Raw genomic sequence first — 16,816 nt, 5'->3', positions numbered from 1 at the left:
TATTTTAAGGTCAGATGTGGCCAGCTCCAAAAAATGGGGGCAGGGTAAGACCTGCATTGTGCCAGCCACCTCTCGCTATGCATACAGCAAGACTGTCTCCCATTTACCCAAACAAGCTAGTAAGTGGTTCTTCATGCTCTGACAGGCTCCAGTTTCCTCACTAGCAGAGCATGCTGTACAACTGCAGCGATAAACAGAGAAACAAAGTGCTTCTTGCACTGGAGAGAGGCTTCAGAGTCATTTACCTCCATAGATGATCCTAGTTGACTGAGCAACAGCATCAGACACATGGCTTTTCAGCCATCCCCTGAGCTTCTCATGAACTTCCTGAGCCTGCAATGGAACAGAAAGGGTTGCACTGAGGGCTGGCCATTCGACACGCCATTCCCTTTCAAAGAGAATGGAGAAATTCTTTGAGACAATCTTAAGAGATCCTCTAAATCTTTATTCGTTAGAGAGGACCTTCAAGAAGCTCTCTTGAGCGGGAAGGGTCAGTGGGCCATTTATAGTCAGTCATTTCCCTTCTTCCTACCTGTTGTGGAGTTGCAGTTTTACCAGTTCCAATAGCCCAAACTGGTTCATAGGCAAGAACCACTTTACCCCAGTCCTTCACATTATCTGGAGAGGAGGGAGAAGGCATAGGTGAACACAGTACATGCTGGACAAGGCAGAACTAGAAAACTTCCTGGAGCATATAGGCCTTTCATCAACATGATCACATTAATGTTGTGTGTGAACACTGACAGCAATGTATCTGCACGCCTTACAAGGAAGGCTAGGATGGCCATTACAGCCTTCCAGTTGAGGCTGAGATGGCCATTTCCCAAGAGTCCAAAGCAGTAAAAAGTACCCATTTTCTTCCCTTACCAGCAATGGCCTTGGTCTGTTCAAAAACCACCTTCTCTGTTATGCCAGCTTCTCTCTCATCCAGCTTCTCTCCAATGCAGGCAATGACTCCAAGGCCTTCAGCTAATGCATGAGCCACCTTCTGCCCAATCAACTGGGCATGGAAAAGAAGCAAGGCAGCTAAGTCAGACCTACTCTTGTAGCCTTATTTTAACTGCTCATCCCTCCAGCTTTCACAGGCACCTCTGATCTGAACCATTTCTCCATTCCAGGGTCACTCACCTCATCAGACTCCCCAAAAACATGCCTTCGCTCTGAGTGGCCCAGGATCACCCATGCGGCTCCAATATCTTTAATCATTGCTGGGCTGGGGAGAAAGAAGACTACGTACACCTCTGGAGGAAATTCATGCCCCAGAGGCACCCTGGCTTCACCCTCCTGTGGGGGCTCACCTGATCTCTCCTGTGAAAGCGCCCTTTGGTACCTTGTAACAGTTCTGTGCTGCAACTCCAATCTTTGCATCGAGCTTCTGACGGGCGAAGTCAAGGTAAATGGAGGGGGCTCCACAAACCACCTCTGGAAGGCAAAGACGGTGCTTACCCTTGAGATGGGCGAAGGGCAGACACCCGGATCCCAGCCCCAAAAGCTCATCCCTCCCTCCCCTGCTCCTGGGAAGGCTCAGCCCGCCCTCGCTGACACGTGGGGACCTCATGCAGCAGGAGCAGCCCCGCTACGTGAGGACTCAACAGCAGGAAGCCCTGCCCAGGGAGCAGAGAAATGGTACCAGGCCCATGGCCAGGCCCTTCTGCCGGTTCACACCGGTCCCTTGGGAAGGGCCAAGCTAAGAAATCGTGCGGTAATCACGCCCCGCTGCCCAGACCCGGCAGAACCGGGGAGAGCAGCGCCGCGCTTTGTAACCGGGTGCGGCGGTGAGGCCGGGGCAAGGTCCCGCAGCCTGCCCCAGCAGCACAGCTCGGCTGAAGCACGGAGCTCCGCGGCTCCGGCTGGGAGAGGGGACCGGGAGCACCGGGGCTGGGCAAGGCCGAGGCGGGAGGCCCATGAAGACGGCAGAGGCGGCACCAGGCCCCCCGCTCCCGGGGTTTGCGGCCAGAGGCGACCCGCGAGGTGCCCGCCGGGCTGCGGTCCCGGATCCGGTTTCGCGGGTATATTTAGCCCCGCCGCCGGTTATATTTAGGCCCCCGCCGCCCTCTGACATTTGCCGGGCCGTGAGGCGCCGCGCGGGACGTGCGCTACGTGCGGCCGCGCCCTCACCGGTGTCGGCGGAGAGCTTGGCGCCGTTCAGCGTGTGGATGAGCTCGCCCAGGCTCTTCTTGTCGCCATTCATCTTCCAGTTGCCCCCCACGAAGAACTTCCTGGGCGCCATGGCGGGAGCGGGGAGCGAGCAGCGGCCGGCACCGGAGGCAGCGCGAAGGTCAACGGCGGCAGCGGCACACGGCGCTCCCGACCCGCAGTTATAGCCCGGCAGCGATTGAAGCCCCGCCCCGCCTCCGCAGACCACGCCCCCTCCGCAGGCTCCGCCCCCCCCCCCCCCCCCCCGGCTGTTTGCGGCCCCGGGTCCTAGTGCCGGTCGCGCGTTGCTCCCGGTCCCGGCGCTGCGGAGGGCAGGCAGACAGAGCGGGGATTCCGACCTTTATTTTGTCCCTCGTGTATTTTGGCATGTAAAGGGCACACAACGCGGGGGGAAGGGGGCGCTGATCGGAGCCCACCTTGCTGCCTACCCCGCGCCCTCGCCCCGGCAGGGCAGGCAGGAGGAAACCCCCCCCCATATACAAGCCACACATACACACAAGCCCCACTCTTCCCCTTCCAGACAGCAAGGAGATGGCATCATCCCATCAAGCAGCAAAGCTAGGGCTGTGCGTCACGGGGGTGGGGACAGGGAGATTTCTTACAGAAACAGATATTCCCACACACACAACCCCCCCCCGGGACCCCCTTCATTCATGTCCATGGGGATTACAGACCCCAGTCTGTTAGGGAACTCATCTCCTCCCTGTGTGTCTCCATAAGGAGGCTGCAAAGGGATGAGTGAGGAAAGAAGAGTAGGGGAGAGAAGGACCCTGCTCTCATCCTCAATGCCCCCACCCCTTCCCCCCACCACACACAGCAAGAGATGTTCTAGCTGGGAATCCGCTGATAGAAGTAGATGTAGCCCAGGTCCTTGGGGGGCTTCTCAGAAGCACAGACTTTCTGGTCATTGTAGATCACCCACCTGCAATGGCAGAAGGGGAGACTCAGGGATGGCATTCTGTGGCTGAGACAGGACTGGTGCCCCTTGCCTGCTCTCATCCCTTATCCCCCCAAGACCCCTGAAAGAAACAGAGAAGGTCAGTGATTTAAATCCCTCCTACCTGCCGTCTTTCTTGATGTGACAAACGTAGTGTCCACACATAGTTGATGTGCCCATGTGGCTGATGAAGGCAAACAGCTGATACTCTGCAAAGGAGGAGGGAAGAGAGGATGGTCAGGGAAAGGCATCTGACCCCAGACCACCACGTGCAAGGCCCTCTCTAGAGAAGAATCCTTGGAGGAAGCTCTGCTGGGTAGTAATTTAGAACTGGGTCTCCATCAAGTGTGACTGTGCATGGTCTTAAGGCCAGATGTGCAGGGAAATAGGAGATGGTAACTTCCATTTAGCCTTTCTCTCTTTCAACTGTGTATTTGGCCCACGGGCTGCAGATGGGTAGTGGCAGCTCCTGTGACACCCGCAGCTGAGCAGCTTTGGCACCGATTCTGCAAACCAGACTGGAGCCTGGTTTGTCAATGGGAGCCTGAAGAGCAGAAAAGCCTCCCAGGACAACTGGGAAAAAGCAGCACGGCTCTTTGCATCCTTCACTTGATGGCACTTCCTCTGCCTCTCTCTCACTGACTTCCAGGTACACCCTAGCCTGAAGGGTCTAGACCCTACTTTGTCATCCCTCTCCTTTTCCTCCCTGCATCCACCTTCACAACCAGATTAGTTTCCAGGACAGCTACTGCTGCTAAAACCTGTGGTACTGCATGGATTAGGGAGCATAAAGCTTTGTTGAGTTTGCCCCCAAAATCTATATTCCTACTGTTTGGAACTTACTTCCGGGCCCATCGCGCACTTTAGGACCCACAGGTACTTCAGAGATGGACTCAGCTGCTGAGCGCCCTTCTGAGATGTCCATAGCAGCTTCTGCATCAAGGTCATCAATGTGACTGAAGATCCAATCCACAGCACGCTCCAGACTGTTGTTCTGGAATAAAGACAAGACTGTGAATTTGGGAATCCCTGTTCCTGAGAATATTCTTTCACTCTGGTATCACTCAGGTTTCTCACCGTGGCTCTAAGTGCTTTCATAGCCTGGTCCCGGGAGAAGCCCATGGAGACAATAGTAGCTACACTGTCTTCTGAAGGAGGGTCTGGGCAGGCAATAGTTGACCCTGGTCCACTGGATCCAGGGAGGACTAATGGGTTAGCAAAGTCTGCAGCAGTAAACAGAACACAGCCCCGAGCAGTTAGATCTCCCCCAGAGGGATGCAGTCTGAGTCCAGACTACTTCAGTTTTCCACTGTGGTAGTGGGACAGGAAGCACAACGGCCCAGATGCAGTAAGCCTCACCATGGCCATATGGCCTCATACCTGGATCATCCATGTGTGACATGACCCAGTTCATGGCAGCCTCAACCCCAGTGTTCCCTGTGTAATACACGGCTTTGCGGCAGGCATCCATGGGAAAGCCCATCTCCACCAGCTGGATAATCACTGACTCATCCAACATAGGTGCTGTGGGAAGACAGAGATGACAGCCACCCACTCCCACCCAACCCTGCCTGCTCTGTTTTGTGCAGTGTCACACACACCTCCGAGCCACCATTTTCTGGCTTTGTTTCACACCAAGTTCCATCTCTCTGCTCTTCTCACCCTTTACTACCTTTCTGCTTCAACAGTGCAGTCTCTCCCACCGGCACCCCAGGGAACAAAAGGATTCAACTCATGAACTCAGCACTGGCTCTTCCCTAGCCTCCAAACCCTACCTCCCAGTATGGTTTGTGAAAATAAGACACCTCTAGCAGTTAAGTTCTGCATAAAGCCCAGCTCTGCCCTTTCTAAGTGCACTGGACATGCCACCACCCCATCTTGCACAGAACAGGAATCAACAAACTCCCTTGCATAATACCCTTGCATAACAGGCATGCAAGGGAGGCAGCCGGCATTCGCTGACAGAGGGACAGGAAAAGTCTGAGCAAGTGGGAAAACTGCTAGCATGGGAGACAAGGCTAGGAGAGCAAGGAAATGAGTCAGGCATTGGGGAAGAGAGGAGGAGAATCACTAACATGTCGGAGAGGAGAAGTGAGGGGAGCAGAAGGAGTCGTCGTCCTCGTTGCCATAGAACCCCAGGCTACCTTTGGGCTCATCTGGAGTCACCAGTGGGGGTGCGATGTCTGGCATTTCTTCTTCTCCATCTTGCAGTCCAGTTCCCTGCAGTGCAGAGATGTCCAGCTCCTCTGGCATTTCAATGGAGACATCTGCAAGATACAGTCTTGCTCAGCCTCCCCGTAAGGGCAGAAACAAAGAACTTGGTTTGGAGATCTAAAAGGGTAAGTCCCTGGGATACCAAATGTCACAGTCTGCAGCTCCTTTTGGGGTAGTTACTTTCCTCTTTTGCAGCAATGACCACAATACCCATACATAACTCCCAATACCTATGTGGGTTCTCCTTCTTACCAAGTTTTTTGGGCACCCAGTCCAGACCAAAAGTGAATTTCTTGATCTGGATCACCAGATAATCTGGGAAAGAGGCGAACCGTGTTGTTCTGAAAGAGACAAATAACACAGTTAAATAGGCTGTCAGCAACAACTGAGGGCACCTAGTTGATTCAAGAAATCAGTGAGTAGGGTGGAGGGATATGCATTATCTCTGCAGGTATCCTGTGCTGAGCTTAACATTCCTCAAACACGGAACTATTTCTAAAGTGGATGCTCTGACAAGATGAGGAGAAATGCAACATGTACAAAATCTTGGGGATGCAGAAAAAGTTCTCTAGCTTCTAATCACGTATTTTACCTCCTTAGATTTTAGTATTTAATTAAAAGTCTAACCCTTAAGGAATGCAGAGGAAAAAAAAGATCTTTTATTAGACCAACAGCTGCAGGAATGGACAAACTTTCAAGCACAAGAACACTTCAGATATGAAGCAGAAGCAGCTAACTGAATCTGATAGGACATTATTTAGTCAGACACTCTGAGAGAGAGGGTGTCTGGAATACACGAAACAGAGAAGAGTGTTTGTGTATGGACAAGCAGTAGTAAGAGAGACATTTGGTGATAGTTGTAACAAGCCATAAGATTAATGTAAGCAGTGATATATATTCAATGGTAATTCTTTCTGAGCATTTGAACATAACCCACTACTTAAAAGCAAACCAAAATGTTACTTCCCAATGTGACTGTGTTACTGTTTGTTTATAGGAGCTATTGCTTAAGAATAGAGTATTTGTTAGAAAGACAATTCCAGTTCTTTGAGGACTACTCTTTCATTGTAGAGGAACAGTCAGTAGCATCCCAGTAGGAAGCTGCTGGCATCTGTAATCCTCTTGCTATACCTTTGCACTGTCATATGTGCTGCAGACAGTGAGACAAATTAAAGCTGGTTCTTAACCTTGCTATTAGCATTTAAGTTGGCGTTCTTTAATATAACTAATGGATCTCTTACAGCGCTTTGCTCAGACTTTAACAGCTAAAAACTTCCTTTAAAGAACTTTTAGAGACCATGCAAGACCAGCGTTGCCATCCTGTCAGTACTGATTTTAAAGCTGAATTTGAATCAAAAATATAAGCTGCTGGTTTTCTGGTAGCCTCACAGCAACTACAATCTGATGGTAAAGACTTCACTAGCACTGCTGTTCTGCACACTGTAATCCCTTAAGGGAAATCACTCCAGCACTGACTATCTGATTCCCCTCTTTGCTTCAATGTTCTATGGGTCCAGGGTGTGGAACACTACAAAGCTTTGGTAACACTTCTTCCCTAAGCACCTAAAATAAGTCTCCCAAGATGTAGCTATTGCCAGTTCATCCCAGAGTTGCTGGTAACTCACACACACACTCACTTGAGAGCCACAGACTTGGCCTGCAAGGCTGTGCTCCAGAAATCATCCACCTGCTCTGGAGCTCCATAGGCCTCTAGGCAGGAGCTGAAAGGCACCTTAGCTCGCACCAGCTCAGGCAGTGGCTGCTTCTCTTCCTCTGCCTGCCTCTTCTTCTCCTCATATTCCAGTAGTTCATCTAGAGAATAAAGCAGAGGAGTCAAGAACCACCTCTAGCAACAGGTATAAGCTACACCCAGAGGCAGAATAGGTGTATAGATATATGCCACCAAGAACAGAGCACAAAGCAGACAATGTCTTCCAGAGCACTGTTCTGTTACTGCAGTCCTGTTTTGCTGTTGAATCACAGCTCAGCTTGTGGTGCTGGAGAGAAAGGCTCTAGAAGGACATCACGGTGTCACACCACCTCTGAAATCAGCCTGATCCCACAAAGGCAGATGAAGGATCTAGCTTCAGAAGTGGCAAAGAAGTTTGTTTCTCATTTAAGGAGTGCCATCAGAAGAGTACAATATCCATAGTATTTGCTACTGTTCTGGCCTTGGCACACTACTGACCTTTGTTGAGTGCAGCATCCATGGGCACAGGCAGCTGCATGATGTAGTCCACACGCTGGGTGTATTTCACCTTTTCTGTGGCCAGGCACTTCAGCTTCTCCTCCACCAGAAAACGGAAGACCTCATTCGGGTTCTCCGAGCTGCGGCAGTTCCTCTGAAGATTAGAGGGGCAGATGTAACATCAAACTGGCAGAAATACATATCTACAGTAGCAGCGGTCCCACAGAGGACATGCCTAAAGAGTATTAACTTCTGTACCCAGTCCACTGGAAAAGAGAGCGAAGAGTAAACTTGAGCCAATTCATCTACCCCAGGAACCCCTGCCATTCCAGCTCCTAAAGAAGAAAACTTACATTTCCAGCTGTGCCACTCCCCAAAAAGATTCCACTAAGGAATCAGCCCTGAAAACATGGCCAAGCATCTCTCCTTCTCTGCTCCCACAGGTGCTAGCTGGCCCGTTTCCCTGTGTTCTCTCCCTTCCTCTACTCCAATGGCCAGCTTCTCATGTCCACAAAGCTGGGCTTTTCCATGATTTGACAGACTCAGCTATTACCTCCACCATATTGATGAAGTGCAAAAAGAATTCCTGGGCATCCTGCTGTCGGTTAGTGGAAAATTCTGGGTGCCCCTTTCCAATGAGGGACTTAAACATACGTGGAGCAATGCCGTTCTGCACACCCTGCAAATAAAAAGTGGAAGAGGAAGGTGGTCACAATTTGCCAAGCATGCGTCCTCGCATGTAGCGCTCTACTCTTAGCCCTACTTTTCTTCAGGTGACAGGGCCCTGGAATGAGCCCCAGCACATGTCTTTCAGAAAGGGTTCTCCCTCCTTACCCATGTGACACACACAGCACCTCATGCAACACACACATTGCAAGGATGCCATACCCAAGTCTCACCTTCTGATCAGGCTGCTGTTCCCCATCTGCAGGAGCTGGCTTTGAATACTCCCCAGAAAGCAGTCCATGGCCTAGTTTGGCTCTGGAATGATGAAGTCACTGTTAGCATCAAAATGGTTCCTTCAATCCCACATACTTCAGAAGCCACATCAACTCATCAGCTTTAATGCTGCCATGGACTGTCAGTCTTGCAGAGATGAGCTTTCTCTACTGCACCATCAATATGATCTTATCTTGGCCTGCTCTCTGGTCCCATGAGACACCACTGATTTGAAAGCTACTAGGACTTGTGGGTACCACTCTCAAACACAGCAGCTGCACAACAGCTAAACTAGGCTGCAGCCTGACACTGGTAAAGTAGCAGTGTATCTGACTGACTGTGCAGGAGACAACAGGGAAGAGTGAACTTGTCTGAGACAGAAATAGCATTGCCGTGAGCAGACTGCTCACATCTTCCCAGAGGAAAGATTAAGAATGACTGCATGAAGCATTTAATGGATGGCAGCGAGTTCCTCTTATGCTCAGACTCTCCTACTATTCCCCTTCAGTCCTCCCCCATCACTGCCGCCATTTGCCTGGAACCAAACCCTACCTCCCTTTGCCCAGGAAATAATCCTGGCTGTCTCAACTTAATCCCCTCCCTAGTGAACACTTTACTCCAGGCTGTCCAAATTTAGAACTACCCCTTAGTGCTGAACTCCCAGCAATTCCACCTTCCGCTGCTCCACTCCAAGCCTCCATATACTGCTTTGCTGTTTAAGAGCAGATGTAGAACAGAATTCATGCATTTAAAATGCAATACCCTCCCAAATCTTGTATTCCTTCTTCTGTACATTCTCCTGCTATTGCTTGCACAACATCTCCTGCAGGAAGCCTCTTGAAGCATATATAAATTATTCACTAAGAATAAAGTTGCCTAAATCGATGTATTTCTTTGCTCTCAGCCAACTCATCCTGTTGCAGACAGCAAGCACCTTTCTGCTGTTACACAGATAGAACGAGTCTACCAGAAATCCCCCCGTGGTAACAGATGGTACTGCGCTCCCCACATAATACAGAGAAGAGCCTCTCAAGAACACTGAGGTGCCCTTTGCCCTCTCCATCTACGCCATTCAGCTGAACTTTCTTGGCTTAGATCCTTATTGATCACTGAAGATCAGTGTCTCTGGTGACAGCCATGGAAACAGAGAGGTGAGGCTCAGGGGAGAAACCTGCAGCAAAGCACACTGGAGCAGCGCAGAGGGGACGCAGCCAGGCAGCCTCAGCCTTCCTTCTCTCACCAAAACTCTACGTACACTTGTGTGCTGAAGTCCTGCGTGGGGTCCGATGGTGCACTTTGGAATATCTTCTCCAGCTTGTCCACATACCTGCAAAGCAAACCAGAGCAATGTAAGGGACATGGGGGTTCCTCTAGTAAAGACGCAGTTCTGAGCCTGACTACTGTAACAGAAGCTCCCAGCTCTAGGAGACCTTTGTACTTATCCCAGGCTAATGGAAAGGAGTGATGAAGCTCACTTACTTTCTCTGGAAGTCTGGGATACTGAACAGCACCTGCACCACAGAATTGAGGTAGCAACTGTTGCCCAAGTTACGGATACCAGTGTACCCAGGCCCATAGAGGGGCTTGAGCTGCACACCAGACTCCTGGATGAGCTCCCACTCCCCAATGCGCTGGTTCATGTCTATTTCCAGTTCTGTCATTGTCTTGTCTGTCTGTGGAGGGAAAGAACAGGAAAAACCCTCAAAGAAGACTCAAGGGGATATCAGAGGTATGAAAAATGCAATGCTAGAGTCACAGAGTCAAATCCATTCTGGTTTATTAAACCAGAAGAGCAGGAAGATACAAAAATTATTTTCAAATATCTGAATAGCTGATATAGAAAAGAGGAATGATTAGAAATAGATGAGAAATCTGAACCACTTTCTCTAAAAGGGGCATGGAAATCACACACTGAACAAAGCTGAATGCCCAGGAACCTCCCTACCCACAGTACTGACACAAAACCTTGAGGAAATAAGCCTGAAGGACAGGAAAGACAAAAAACACAATGAAGAAAGAGAGGCAGATGAGAGAACTCTGCCTGACAAAAAAAAAAACCCACAGGGTTTATTTACCAGGAATGGTTCTGCACAGCCACAGAAAGCTGGGATCCAACTAAGATACCTCAGAGTTGCTTTTCTTTCCCTCTGGACCTAGGGAGAACCACCCCTCTCCCACTCACCTTCTGCATCTTGAGCATGTCAATCCCAAAGTGAGCAAGGTGTTCTGCCAGGTTGGGATCCAGCACCATGTCATCCTCATCGTAGGAGTAGACGTCTATGCAGGAACACGGAGGAAAAAGAGAGACTTATAATGGCCTGTCATCTAAAATTCACTGTGGATGAAGGAACAGAGTGCTCAGAACTGTGAGCTTTGACAAATTGAGCAGTTGCGGTTTCTCTCCTTCCACAGGAGAGTAGCATAAAAGACAGGATATTGAGATTCCTTCAAAACATGGGACAAGACAAACAACTTTTGTCATTGATCAAGGTACAGAGTATGCTTGGAGTGAGCAAAGTGGGTTACTGTGCATATACTCTCTGCTCAGGCTTTGGACACGCAATTCTTTGCTAAACATCCCACCACAGAAAATAAAATGGCAACCTGGATAACCATTATAAACCCTCTGAAGTTCCAACGTGGGGCAGGAGGAAGGCAAGATTTTATCAGCTGGCTCTCTGGCCTGCCATGAGAAGCAGTTCAGAGTGGGCAAGTTCATGGTAGGATGATACTGCATGTTCCGGTTCATAACATGGGCAACACCAGCCTGATACCTGGAAATCCTCCTCAGAGACCCCAGTCTATGAAAGCTAGAGCCCTCAGAGGATCCCCCTTCTCACCAGCCCCATCAGGAGTAATTGTTCCCAGTTTCACAGCCAGTGGGTAGCCAGTTTCCCGGTAGTGCTCCACCGCATGGTTGTTGCCACCGCTGCCATCAAAATAGCGCCGACCACAGAGGATGGCTCCATCAGTCATGTTCAGCCACAGGTTCTCTCTCATGTCACATTTGCTACACTTCCAGCCACTATTGCAAAGGACAGGGAAAAAGAGATTAGGGTGAAAGGGATTGAGTTCTACCTCACTACCCACTGACCACAGTATAAGCAATCTCATTGCTCTTTTATCTCAGAATACTGAGCATCGTGAAACACCTCAGTTTGTCATTCCCTGAATTCACTATGACAAGGCACACAGAGAGACTCACAAAAGAAGTCTCATCTGCTGCTGCAATCCAGGACAGGAGAAGAAGGTGATGGGGGTGGGACACAGAGAACACAGCTAGTTTCAGTACTATGCTCACCACGGTGGGATGCGGACGTCATTCTGAAGTTGGTGCAGGGAAAAAGCGTGTTTGGAAACCCGTCGGACCTCCCCATCCCACGCCTGCACCTCCTGCTTCCGGGAGGCCGAATCTGCTGTCAGGATGGCCTCAACTGCACTGGCAATCTGGAATTAGTACAGAAGGGAAAAAAATGAAGGGCACAAGGAAAGAAGCTTCCAGTGCTGCAACACTCCATGTTTAGTCTCAGATCAGCAAGTCAGTTGTGCCAGGGCAGCATTTGGAGCCTCAGTCACACGTGAGGACGCCGTAGCACAAAGCACTGTGTAAGTGCAGAACAGTCATGCTTATTACAAGGCAAGACTTCACAGCAGCTCTGTAGGACCCCTTTTACAGGACAGCAGTTTCTTCTCTGTAATGGTACATTTCCCCCTTCTCAGAAAGAAATCACAATCCTCGATCCAAACATACCCTGTCTCTGACCATGTCTGGTAGTCCCTCCAGCCCATCACGAGGAATATCCAAATGCTCGGGGAAAATTACTATTTTTACATCTTCATCATATTCAAACTTTTCCTCTGTGATGTCAAATCCACCTTCTACACCTACATGAAAGAAAAAACACTGTGGTAACAGGTAAAACAAAATAGCTTGCAAAGCTTCTTTGCCCAGGTATGAAATAAGGCACATGACATAAGGCACCGTGACTAAGACAAAGCTCTAGATCAACAATCCACTTCTGGATCCCAAAGTTTCTGCTGGTGATATGGACTTTGCGGAAGCAAATATAAGCCTAGGAACAATAGGTTTGCTTTTCTCAGCTCTTTTTACAGATGTTTAGAAGGAAACTCCAGACCCTGACTACAACCAGAAAAAAGACTTGCTCTAGAGAGACACTGGCAAGAAAAGAGCCACAATACAGCACTGCTGCTCATCTTTCACAGTACATCCAAAATGATGAATGAAGATGTGCATGAAGAGATCATACTCTAAGCCAGCGCAAAGGTCTAGTCTACCAGCATCTTTAAGGAGTCTGGCTCTGCTTCTTGTCTCTTCCAGGAAGGACAGTTCAGAGTCCTGAACCCAAGCAAGGAGAACCAGGAGTTCATCTGGAACCAGAACGCTCAGAATTACAGAAACTGGTCCACCAGGAACAGGAATACGTGACATGAAGAACAGAGGTACTCCCCCCAACTCATTATAAAAGGGGGAATAAAACACGACCAAAAGGAGTACCTTCAAGGGGACTCAAGAAGGGCACCTCCACAAGGACACCCACCTCTGACAGACTCTTGGGGTCACTCTGCTCCAATATTGACTACAAACCCTGTAGGACTCCCACCACTGACAATGACGATGGATCCCCGGGACACCGCTGGATCCACAGTGGTGTCTCTCTCCCTGCATCCACAAAATCCTTCCTTCATTTTCTACCTTTTTTCCAACCTTTCCTACCACTATCCCCTTTATTACAATAATCCCCCTTTTTTAAAATTGTCTTTTTGTAATTTGTAATAAACAAACTGACTGATTAAGGTACTTGACCTCATTTTTGTCTTAATTTCACTCTTAGGATCACAAACTGAAACAGGGTCCGGCACTGGGGTTTTCTCCAATTGGACCCTGACACAGCCAGTAACATTTTGCTCCTAAATCTTTCTAGTACTTTAAAAAGATCTCCCATGTCAGAATTAGCAAACCACACGACCACAGGTTAGCTAAAGAAGAGGAAAAAAAATCTCTCCTGGATTTAAGACCACTGTCTCCCAAGGCTAATACTTTCTTTTACTCTCTCCCACTCCGTTCACACCACTAGCTGTTATCACAGGCAGATATTTGCTGACCCCGTGACAACATTTGTCTCAAGACCTTCATAGAATAGAGGATGTAGAAATAACTCATAATGCAAACCAGGCCTCATCTCTCCCAAAGCAGCATAATATACATAAAAGCATTGGCTAGCTGAAGAAACATAGATTCTAGTATCAGTTTTGCTAGAAGTGACCTTTGGGACTTCATTCATCTCAGTATTAAAACGGAGCATATGACAGTGTTAATATTGGTGTTTGTGCTGTGGCAGCAGTGGAGTCACTGGGCGTCTGCTACACAATGGCAGTCAGGGAAAAAGTGAGCAAAAAGACGTGCAGAGTCCAGGTTCTGGATTTCCCTCTAGTGGTCAGCTCCCAGCAAGCCAAGAACCTGTTACTGCTAAAGACGCTTCTATCCTCTGTTATGGACATCCATAATGGCTCAGAAATTACTAGCCGAGACTGCTACAGATAAGCAACATCTTCACTGACTGCCATAACAGCCTTTTCAGTCAGTGCAAGACAGCAACAGAACACCTGCCCTGTTCTGCCAAAAAACAGCTTGTTGTTAATACGCTAATCCTTCAGTATCAGCTTTGTATTTCAAAGGCTTATCAAGCTATAAATGTTAATATGCCATTTACCAGTAATTTCTTCCCCATCTATACAAACAACACTAGTTCAACAGCTGAGAAGTTTAAGAAGTAGTTTTTCAATCTGAAACTTCAACCTTATTTTTCTCAGACTTCCATGTTTTCCCAAGCTTACTTCAACCCCACACTGGACACATTCATATTAAGCAACAGCCCCACACTGGATCTACCCACACCAAGCTGTGTCAGGCATATGGAGTTAGGAGAGGATACAAAACATTTATCTACAGAAAACACAATGCAACTTTGAACCCAGAACAAAACTACCACCTCCACAACTGCTTTGCAGAAACTGCCCACCTAAGACACATTAGAGAATGCGAAGTTTGAACTCAGTCAGGGACAGTGGCTTCAACTAGCCCAGAAAAGGAAAGGCAAAAGAGATGTGCCACAAAGCCAGGCAGCTCCAGAGGACTGGTTCAAAACAAGGATGATACAGTACACAGGTGCTTCCTTACCAATAGCTAAGCGAGTTGGTTTCTTCCTTGGGGGGTCCCCAGCACTGGAGTTAGCATCTTCTTCCTTCTATTACATTAGAAGAAATAGGGAAATAGAGTTAGGGGGACAGACAAACTGTGGCAAGCCTAAAGGCTTAAAATTAAGCTACTCTGAAAATAGAAAGAGGCCACGCAGAAATAGCATGGGCAATCCACACAACAATTCGGCATAAGAGCTGAAGAACTCTTGGTGTACCTCAGTCCACCAAGAAAAATGTTAGTTACATTTGAAGAGAAAAAACTCCATCTGATTGAACACAGAGATGTAGCCCAGCTCCCAAATCCACATCAAGTTTGACTGCATGGATTTTTATTGTTTACCAGTTTACGTGTCCTTTTGAGGTGCAGGTAGACCCGCTGGCCTGTTTTCTGAAAGTGCTTTTCCACATACTGCTTCCCAAAGCCCAGGAATGTATTCATGCAGATATACAAGCCACCATCTGACTCCTGGAAGGAAGGAGAGATAAAAACTGGAAGGAGGTGGTAAGGAATGCCATTCCAACTGCTCAGATAGGTAGCTACCTCTAGGAGCACTAGTCATTAAATCATGGCTACAGCTCATTCCTTCATACCAGCCACTTAACAACTAGTCAGAAATATGGTGGCAAGCCCCAGCCTCAGCTCAGAAGGTAAGAACATGATACAACCACTACCAGCAGAACTGTGGCACTCTGAAAGCACAACTCCCAGTGCCATAGGAAAAGTTGCCAAACTACAGAGTGAGGCAGGTCAACAGATCAGTTTATTTTTGCTGCTGAGTACCTCTGAAACAGAATGGAAAACACAACACTCAATCAGCAGAGATATATATTTTTTAAATTGAAAAACCAAGGGACCCAAATGCAGAGACTGGAAAAGGGGGAAACCACAAAGAAGTTCTCAGCCTGCTCCCTTCCCAACATGAAGCAGATGGAACGGACTCAGAGCAGGGAGCACATGGACAGGCACCAGCGTGGGGCTCGGGAGGGCAAAGAGAAACAAGCTGCTGTGTGCTGTTTCCTCGAAGGAAGGACCCGTATCTTCCAGCCGCAGCCCGTTTCTTCTGGTGGGCTGGGGAACAGCCTGGATGGGCGCCTGCGGAGGAGGTCAAGGGGAAGACCTCGCCCCACGCCGCCGGGGCCTCCCCAGGTCCGCCTAGGCCAGGCGGGGATAGGGAGGGAGGAGCAGGGATGCCAGCGGGGTGGAGACGCCTGGAGAAGGGACCACTGCCATCTTAATGACACAGCATCGACTCCCCCCTCGCCTGCCGGGCCACGCCACCCTGTGAGGCCGGGGGGGGGGGAAGCAGCTCAGACCCGGACAGGGCGGGACCCCCGGTCTGCTCCACAACGACCAGAGCTGGGCCTGAGGAGCGCCCCGCCTCCCGCCGGACTGCAAGTCCCGGGAAGCCCCCTCAGCGGAGCGAGGGCCGGAGGACACCAACTCCCCGGGGTGTCGAGGCCGGGCAGCACGGGGCGAGCGACCTGCCCACGCCCGCTCCGGCCACAGAACTACAGCCCCCAGCGCGCCGCGGCAGGGAGGGGCACGTCGCGGGGCACGCCGGGCGCTGTAGTCCCCGAAGGCCCCGCGCTCCGCTCAGGCCGCGGGCCGCTCAGGCCGCCGGGGAACCACAAGTCCCATTGCGCCCCGCGCGGGCGGCACCCCGGCGGACGGGTGTGCTGGGAGCGGGCCGGAGCGGGGGGCAGCCCGGACGGGCGGGCGGTCCGGCCGCGGGCCGCGCTTACCGGCGTGTCAAAGGAGAAGGCGCACTCGTCCTTGTGGACGCGGTCGCCAGCCTTGGGCACCCGGATGGACGGCAACACCGAGAGCAGCGCCTCGCTCAGCTCCGCCATGACAGCGGCTCCCTGCGGCACCGCCCGCAGCCCCACCCTAGCCAATCACAGCACAGCACAGTCAGGCGGGCTCTGACCAATCCCGCGCAGCACGGGCGCGCCGGCAGCGAGGCTGAGGGCCGGGCCCACGGCCCAGCCCGTACGGCTCGCCCAATCGCAGCCACCCTTCTGCCGTCACGGGAGGCGGTGCCTGGCTCCTCCACCAATGGCGACGCGGAGCGGGGCGGGACCGAGGAGCTCCCCGGCGATTGACAGCGGGCGGGGCGGGACGGGGCGGGAAGGGGCTGCGGCTCCGCATGGCGTCCCTCGGG

The 16,816-nt window shown here is 50.4% G+C and overlaps 2 protein-coding genes across 3 annotated transcripts in view; both read right to left on the bottom strand.

Annotated features, from left to right (window-relative positions):
* TPI1 (triosephosphate isomerase 1) overlaps positions 1-16,816 on the bottom strand; it is a 43,281-nt gene that overhangs the window by 581 nt on the left and 25,884 nt on the right. The window contains exons 2-7 of the mRNA XM_062617812.1: positions 2,119-2,239; positions 1,299-1,422; positions 1,129-1,213; positions 868-1,000; positions 533-618; positions 246-333 (exon numbers count right to left, since the gene is read on the bottom strand). Of these exons, the coding sequence (XP_062473796.1) occupies positions 246-333; positions 533-618; positions 868-1,000; positions 1,129-1,213; positions 1,299-1,422; positions 2,119-2,230 (628 nt within the window). The 5' untranslated portion in view covers positions 2,231-2,239. The remainder of the gene's footprint in view (positions 1-245; positions 334-532; positions 619-867; positions 1,001-1,128; positions 1,214-1,298; positions 1,423-2,118; positions 2,240-16,816) is intronic.
* USP5 (ubiquitin specific peptidase 5) lies at positions 2,484-16,556 on the bottom strand. 2 transcript variants are annotated; one of them, XM_062617758.1, is made up of 20 exons: positions 16,398-16,556; positions 14,995-15,120; positions 14,635-14,701; positions 12,187-12,320; positions 11,737-11,882; positions 11,276-11,460; positions 10,618-10,712; positions 9,915-10,108; positions 9,691-9,762; positions 8,396-8,477; positions 8,050-8,175; positions 7,497-7,650; positions 6,946-7,120; positions 5,561-5,649; positions 5,170-5,361; positions 4,475-4,618; positions 4,172-4,317; positions 3,938-4,088; positions 3,219-3,303; positions 2,484-3,079 (listed from the first exon to the last, which is right to left on the bottom strand). In XM_062617758.1, the coding sequence occupies exons 1-20, from the start codon at positions 16,503-16,505 to the stop codon at positions 2,986-2,988; spliced, it is 2,565 nt and encodes an 854-aa protein (XP_062473742.1). In that variant the 5' UTR covers positions 16,506-16,556; the 3' UTR covers positions 2,484-2,985. The 2 variants fall into 2 exon arrangements, with proteins under 2 accessions (XP_062473742.1, XP_062473751.1); XM_062617767.1 differs by having other exon boundaries at positions 5,239-5,361.

The sequence above is a fragment of the Pezoporus occidentalis genome, unplaced genomic scaffold (assembly GCF_034315485.1).
Source record: "Pezoporus occidentalis ecotype Australia unplaced genomic scaffold, CSIRO_AGI_Poc_V1 ctg104, whole genome shotgun sequence".
Lineage (NCBI taxonomy): Eukaryota > Metazoa > Chordata > Aves > Psittaciformes > Psittacidae > Pezoporus > Pezoporus occidentalis.
This window is presented reverse-complemented; position numbering and strand designations above follow the sequence as displayed.

What these genes read in the sequence shown, in the direction of transcription:
- USP5 (XM_062617758.1), bottom strand. Translation starts at nt 16,505, where the DNA reads ATGGCGGAGCTGAGCGAGGCGCTGCTCTCGGTGTTGCCGTCCATCCGG. An exon ending in ACATGCTCAAGATGCAGAAG is followed by an intron (nt 10,109 to 10,617) that starts GTGAGTGGGAGA and finishes TTCCCTCCACAG; the next exon opens with ACAGACAAGACAATGACAGA. An exon ending in GGATGCTGCACTCAACAAAG is followed by an intron (nt 7,121 to 7,496) that starts GTCAGTAGTGTG and finishes TTTATTCTCTAG; the next exon opens with ATGAACTACTGGAATATGAG.